This window comes from Montipora capricornis, chromosome 11, assembly GCF_036669925.1.
Source record: "Montipora capricornis isolate CH-2021 chromosome 11, ASM3666992v2, whole genome shotgun sequence".
In the NCBI taxonomy this organism is placed as follows: Eukaryota; Metazoa; Cnidaria; class Anthozoa; order Scleractinia; family Acroporidae; genus Montipora; species Montipora capricornis.
Window position 1 is genome coordinate 23,804,618 of NC_090893.1, and position 7,500 is coordinate 23,812,117.

General features: G+C 38.6%; 2 protein-coding genes across 2 annotated transcripts in view; both read left to right on the plus strand.

Annotated features, from left to right (window-relative positions):
- LOC138023238 (single-stranded DNA-binding protein 2-like) overlaps positions 1-7,500 on the plus strand; it is a 278,648-nt gene that overhangs the window by 141,280 nt on the left and 129,868 nt on the right. The window lies entirely within an intron of this gene.
- The window catches only part of LOC138024639 (uncharacterized), a 145,969-nt gene that overhangs the window by 108,135 nt on the left and 30,334 nt on the right, over positions 1-7,500 (plus strand). Inside the window, exons 7-8 of the mRNA XM_068871861.1 lie at positions 4,318-4,503; positions 6,473-6,777. Of these exons, the coding sequence (XP_068727962.1) occupies positions 4,318-4,503; positions 6,473-6,777 (491 nt within the window). The remainder of the gene's footprint in view (positions 1-4,317; positions 4,504-6,472; positions 6,778-7,500) is intronic.

Genomic DNA, 7,500 nt, shown 5'->3' on the forward strand with positions numbered 1-7,500 from the left:
CATCAGTTAGTATTTTATACGACCTCCTGAAGGAAACTACATTAAGGTAAAAGGCAATATCCTTCGTCCAAATATATTCAGTACGTTGTCATCTCATTTTTAGAGCAAACCTTAATCTTTTTAGCACATCCAAGAAGTCGAAAGTCCTTTTTTGTTGATTGTAGGTAGTAATATCCTTTAGAAGTTAGAAAGCGACAAACTTTCCTCACAGATACAGCAATTGTAGAAACCCCGCCTTCTTCGCCTCCCTTGCCTTCTATAACATAACTTCCGTGGCGTCCTGAATTAAACAATGGCTGGATAGGTTTTCTCTTAACTGTTAAACCTTTGTATGTGCTTTCCGTTCCAGGAAAATCGTCATTGATTAATCTCCAAGCGCTTTTAGGAGAAATGTAGCGCATTTTAGCTACTTGACGAAGAGAAAACCTTTGAATGCGAGATAAAACAAATACGCTCGTGCCCTTGTCACGCTATCACTGGCAGCAAGAAAAACCATATTTCAGATCATGACTCTCTTCTTAGCTAAATCTAAACAATTTCGCTTATTTTATCATTGTCCATATATAACAAAAGAAATTCGAACACTGTACATCAAACTCAGTTACGAATAAAAAAGTTACGCAGCGCTATCGTACCGGTTATGAAGGCGACTGCAAAGTTGTGTCACTTATGACCCTGTCAGCACGTCCTATAAATAGTTTAAATTCCTCACAAATACAGTCTGTGACAAAATTCGTTGGAACAGTCCACGACTATACAGATCTGAAGCTTTCGCAGCTCACTCTCCCCTCACAATGTTGTTTTAACGCCAGTTTCTGAGCCCAATTGTCAAAACAACATTGTAGGAGGGCAAGGTATTGCAAAGTGTTTCAACAATGTTGTCCGGGACTGTATCGCGCAGTTTATTACCCCTTTATACGTCTTCGAAAGACTTCGGACTTTTTCGGAAATCCTCGGAAATGTTCGTGTCGTCTTCAAAAATCCCAGCGTTCCCAGGATAAAAATCTCACGCGTACATCTCAGAAAAAGTTGGCAAGTATACATTCAGTCAAAGAAATAGCCAAATTGTTTAAAAGACCGAACGATGGGTGAACAAGTGGTCAAAAGGGAATTCCTTAGAGAACAAACCAAGGAGTGGACGGCCGTCTGTTTTGACAAACTATGCGAGAAATGTAATCACGAAAGCTACGTATAAGTGTAATAATCCAACAAGAAAGATTGCCTAAAAATTTCAGCATCAAAATACCAAGGTTTCGAGGGGTGGAAAGCCTTCAAGCGAAGGAAGATACCGCTATTAAGTGAGAAGCAAAGAAGGCCTTGTATGAAATTTGCCAGGAAATGCTCCAAGCTCACGGCAGAATATTGGGAGAACTTCTAATTTCCAAATGAGTGTCTTAAGTATCTAGTTCATTGCCCGAATCCAGAAAACCACATCGTACGGGGCTCTCAGGAGTGCCGGAGTTTGAGCGTGACTGATGCCGGAGAAATGTGATTTTATCGGCGAGATGTGAGGTAAGCTAGAAATTACTTTCCAGCCTTTCCTTTATTTACTGGTACGAGTGACAACCCGGGAATTTGAGAAGTCGCTTAAATCGCATTCAGTCAGGCAAATAACCACACAAAAAGCGAGAATAAAGTGCGGCCTTTTTATTGAGAACTTTTGCGGGTAAATATCTTTTTCAGTTTGTTATCGAGATTCCCATACAGATCCTTATAATTTTTTTACTCTCCGAGACTGGTCAGCCTGTGGTATAAACAGAAGATGCAACCGCATCGAAAACGATGTGGTTACAAATGAAACCGCGTTCATGTAAACGCTGCCTCAGTCTCCAGTTAATGAATTCGGATCACGTGATAACATTTTTTGTGGCTCTGCGGTTTCGGAAATACCAATCTCGTGACTCTATTTTCTGTTGCTCTCCCCAAAGAGAAAAGCGCGAAACGGTGTTGACGGCGAGTAAAACCGGCCGAAGCTATTACAGGGTAACCCAGGAAAAGGCTTGTCCAAGGAAATAAGAAGCAGATGAAAACTTTTCTTCAGGTTGTTTTCTTTCGAAATCACAGAAGCACAAAAGTCCTATCAAGTGATCCGATTTTGTTAACCGCAGACTGAAATAAATGCCCTTGTCGCCCTTGTCCAAGGACATCTGAGATCGATAGTATGCAGCTATTTTATAGGCTATAGGCTTTTATAGGCTAATTTGCTAAATTGATTGTAAGTTACATAGCCCGCCTCGATTATCTTTGCTATATGCAGGCTGTGTATTTCTTCAATTTGTTAAATTTAAACATTGAAATAAAATGATGATGATAACAATTTTTTTATCATGTATAGATGGTTTCTTGTTCATGAAATTTGATATCTTCTTCGTGCAAGATGAATATGTAACATACACAATATGAGCGGCAGATCTGAAGCGAAAATTGTTTATTATGACTTATTAAAGTGTTAATGTACACTAGGTATTTTTGATGATTCAAGACATTTTAACAGGGAAAATCGAAAGAAACGTTTATGTAAGTGAACAGAATTCTGTATCATAATATGCAGATATTGATTAATCAAACATTTCTTTTGTTTTCCCAACATGAATTATTAATGAACTTTATAAGGTACTGTTATCATTCACAGGCGAGGATATTGATGTCGTCATAATTACATATATAATAATATATCATACCATAATATAAGTGCATCCTGTTCATGCGTGAATTCATGTGGCTGTTGGTGTCATAAATTAAAATTTCATTTTAAAAGATCGGTAAAAAAATGGATTCAAGATACGAGGACAGTAAAACTACCTTTGACTTTCTTCAGTAAAGGTGATCACTTTTTTCGATGCTTTTAAAATGAATAAAAACTGAAATGTCTCTGATTTGACGGATAGTTATTATCTGTATAGGAAAACAGAACATGGTATATGACCGCGTGGGGATACGATTTTTCTCTTCTTGCGCTGATGTATCTCTCACTCGTTTTCTGCACTGACCGTCGTGAGATGTACTATCAGCACTCTTAGGACACTTTCCATTTGACAGAACTGATCGGCCAGACCAGGCATTTGGAAGGACTAACTGTACAACGCCTTTAAATTAACACACTTTTAGGATGATATATACTCCTCCAGAAGAATGCGAGGGATTATCATGCAAGTGTTCCGTCTAATTGTTGCATTTTCTTTGCAAACTGATGTGTCCGGCCGAGTAGTTCTGACAAAGGGAAAGCGCCTTAAGATAAAGACAAGTTCGTATTCCCGGCAGTCATGGTCAGTCGTGAGGTATAATACTCTATTTATTCACGGTTTTAAGGTTCTTTATGGAGCGAAGAGAAATAACCACTTTTTGAAAGAGTTTTTTGTGACATGCGGAATAAGGTCAAGGGAAGTGGGTTCCACTTCAAGAGCTTGTTTCTTCACGCATATCACAAAAATCCAATTCAATAATTATTGTTTTATCAAATATTCTTTGAGAGACGGATATCAAGCCACAAAAGCACTAGTGGAGGTCCCCTGTTTATTTGCTTTTGAATAGGGACAAATATAAATCAATTAACTGTGAGGTCACTAGCCAATGATACCAATTAAGCTCGTGGATTTTTTAGGACTATGTAGGTTGGGTGATTTCCGGAGTTAATTGTAGGTTGTGAGCTAATCAAATTTAAGAAAAGGAAGTTCGTGCGCAATGATCCGAGATTTGTCAAAATTACTGGATAGCTATGTATCTTGAAATAACTGAAAAGTCAGCTTATAACTGAGAAATAAGTAGACATTTCGCTGTTGGCGGAGACTCCAATGTCCTCACACAGACCCTCGTTATGACCGTAAATCATTGATGATACCCATACACAAGATCATCTTTCGGCTATAGAATGAGCACAGACAACGGTTTTCTCCTTTTGGCATGACCTGAGATAAGCGGAAAGATGCTTCTTCGGTAAAGAAAATAATATTATTACCGGTATTCTCTGGTTAACTTTCGGTTTGAAGGTTAAATGTTTAAAGATTGTACATCACCCTATAATGTCCATCGAATGAATGAATAAACATTAAACGCAAATTTTGGCTGGAATCTGTAATTGTTTTTAAAACTAGTTTAAAGCTATTGTAGTTTTTTCTTTTACTTGATGTTATTGCCACAATCTGAAACACTTGAACTTAACATGCAAAAACGTGTAAAACATTTTAACATTTTAACCCAGAATGAGCTCTAACCAGAATCTCATAATCCGCTGAAAGAATTTATTTTTCCATCATTTCCTGGAGTGACTCGTAGGAGCTGGTGTGCAGTTATGTTGATTTGTATTCACAACTTTTTCAGCCTCAAGATCAACTGAGGAAAGTCAGCAATGTCGAGCGCCTGATGAAGATCGTAACTACCGTCACAGTAACGGGAGCATTGGCAGATTTCGCACCCTGTGTTGGCCCAGCGTGTTGGGAAGACATGTAAGCTTGAATCATGTGTATGCAAGAGTGTATGAAGTGGAAGTTTACTCTGCTCAAAGAGGTATAATATTTACGATATAATAACAAGCTTGTAGTTTCACTGAATTACTTATTTTTGCCCTTCTGCCTTTCTTGATTATGGTGTAACTTGGCAAGTTGTGCAACATCGATCTCGGGCATACAAAATCATTTTTCTCGTAATGCTCGCAAGAATTCTTGTCCTGACTAATTCAGGAAATCAAGTTTTTTTAGACGACAGCCAATCATAAAGCTTTGATTAGACAATCGCTTTAATTGAATTTACTTGAACTTCATGAACTTCATGAACTTCATCTGCATCATATTCGACCAGGCCTAAATTACCGTCGTTTGTGATACATTATGGTGGTTTGTAGTATTTCTTTAGCATCTCGGAGCACGAAGACTAAGGGTGCTTTCGATTGGCCGTATTCCGGAATAGGAATACATGGACTAGAAGTTAGAAATCCTTCGTTTTTACGAGATTCACATTAAAATTGTCAAAGACCTGCTGAAATGCTATTTTAAACATATCTTTATTAGCCTTGTTGCTTCAAACACCTAGACATATCGTTTTAAATCATCACTACACGTATTCTTATTCCAGAATAGGGTCTATCGAGCGCACCCTAAGTTAAGGAGGCTGCAAAGGGTTTTTATGTCAGAGAACTCGCGTTTAAGCCATACACTTAAACTGGTCGCGTCAGCTCATGAATCCAAAAGTGTGGACAGAAATAAAAATGCGACCTACAATCGCAGAGATAGGGAAAAAAAATTGTTAGAGTTTAGCAATATGTCGAAACTTACCTCGTACACCTTCGTAAGTTTCTTTGCAAATTCTTTTACAATTTTTTTCCAACCAGCTTCCAACGATGTTTTCACAAACGATGCAAGTTCAACTGGATTAATTTTAGATAAAAGTTTAATGGAATTTATTTTTCAAAATGGTTTGCAGCTATTTTTCGAAGCTGATTTTAAAGGACTTGTGGCAGTGTCGTACTGCTGCCATCATGGCAACAGTCGGGGACTCGTGGACAACCTTTAGAAACTGCCTGAAAAAAGTAGTAGACAAATATCAAAGTGTTTCCCGTCTAAAAGATCACTGTTGTAATGCTTTTCCTTTGGAAACCCACCCGTGCCTGTCGAAACTCTTTGGAGCCTCCGTAACAATTCTCATTAAAATCAGTAACTCATTCAAAACGGGGTGGGAGAACCAAAAGTCGCTATCCTGTATGCGCTCATTGGTATGTGAACTTCAAAACGGATTCATTACTCTGATGTTGAGAGGAAGCCTCTAGCGTGAGAGTGTAAAGTCGTTTTCTTTAAGAAAGAAGATCGTGTTTTTTTATTTCAAGAAACAGAGATATCTGTTTAGCTTAACGCCTTCAAAATCCGAAATTATTATGGCCACAGAAGGGAATAGTTCTCCCCGCGTGCGCTGATTGGCTAACTCGGAGTTGATTATCCAATTACTATTCCTCTCCGAGTAGCTGGCGTGTGTGATTTGAAAATTTCGAGCACATTTTACAAAAATATAGTAGTTTTTTGGTTCGCTTTTCTTTTCAGCGTTGTGGTGTATACTAAAACAATTATTCACCTTCTCTTCGGAGACAAATAGTTAAATATCAGGTGTCTATAAATTTCAAAGTTGTGCTAGTGAGTATCTTCAACATTTAGAGTCGGACAATTCCTTTTTTTTTTCACCTGGATTTACTTACAGTTCAAGTCTTTTATCGCCGAATGAGAAGTTAACCTTTTACACTGCAGGTCTTCCGGTTCATTATAACCAAGACGACAGTTATGCTAATTCTGGATAAATAACTTAGTTGAAACTTGGCTCTAAGTTTTTGCCGACATATAGTCAGATGCGGTAGTGGAACTACGACTGAACAACGCGGCCAAGGACTTCTATCTGGAAGTAACCACATTGGTTATTAAACTTTTGATGTTATAAAATAGACAGCTGTGAAATCCACTCATCGCGTGAATATAATTCCATAGTTTTTTTTTAGGTTGTCAGATTCAAGCAATTAGCTGGTTTATTGGCAGAATCCCAGATGGCGTCTTCTCAGCTTCCTCATCCAGAGTTGATAACGGACCTGAAAAGTGTCAACTGAACGGAAATGGTGCATGGTTACCAAGCACCAAAAGAAATGCTGGCGACTTCTTACAAATCAACCTTGGTTATGAGTTCTACATTTGCGCCACAGCAACTCAAGGAAACCCAACTGCTGATCAATGGACAACAAAATACAAGATATATACATCGTTGGACAACATAAACTGGACAACCTACAAAGAGAATGGGACAGAAAAGGTTTGTAATTAACTTTTAAGGGACGATTTGCCATACTATTTTAAACAAGTTCTGTGGGAAATTTCACCACCTGACAAGGGAATTACACGTCAAATTTCACGCGAAAAACCACGGGTACCCCAAGCTCACGATGTAATTTGAGCATCACGCGATCAGTTAAAATTATAAGCGTTTGAATGGGAGTTTGCAAACGTCTTTAGGAGTCAAAAATAAAAGAGCATTAATCGAACAAAAATGCCTTACCTTGTCTTTTTGATACCTTATCAGTGTTATTGTGGCGTACTTTTGCCATTTCAGCGCTATTCCAGTGGATTCTAGGTTCGCTGTTTTCTCTAAGGTATATATGTACCAGTCAAATTGAAGCTTCAACACCCCCTGGGCATACCCCGGACATTTGACTCTATTTCTTGCCCAAGAGGAGAGAATTTGATCATCTTAGTCTTCCCGAGGACGGAACATTTGATCACCACTCATTTGATCGCTAGCCTCGATTTCATGTTACGTTTGCACGTGGGTTGATAAACCATGGCGGCCACAAACTTATATGCATTCAAAGGTAAAGATTCCGCATTCGTGGCTGATTAGTTGAAAAACAAAGGCCTACAGAAAGAGATATTTATACCTGTTACCTGTCCTCCTTGTGCCTCTTGCCATGTAGGGCCCTGGTTCTCCATGGTTGTGTCTGTTAAAGCATGCACGGCAATAAAGCCCTTGTTTTCTGGT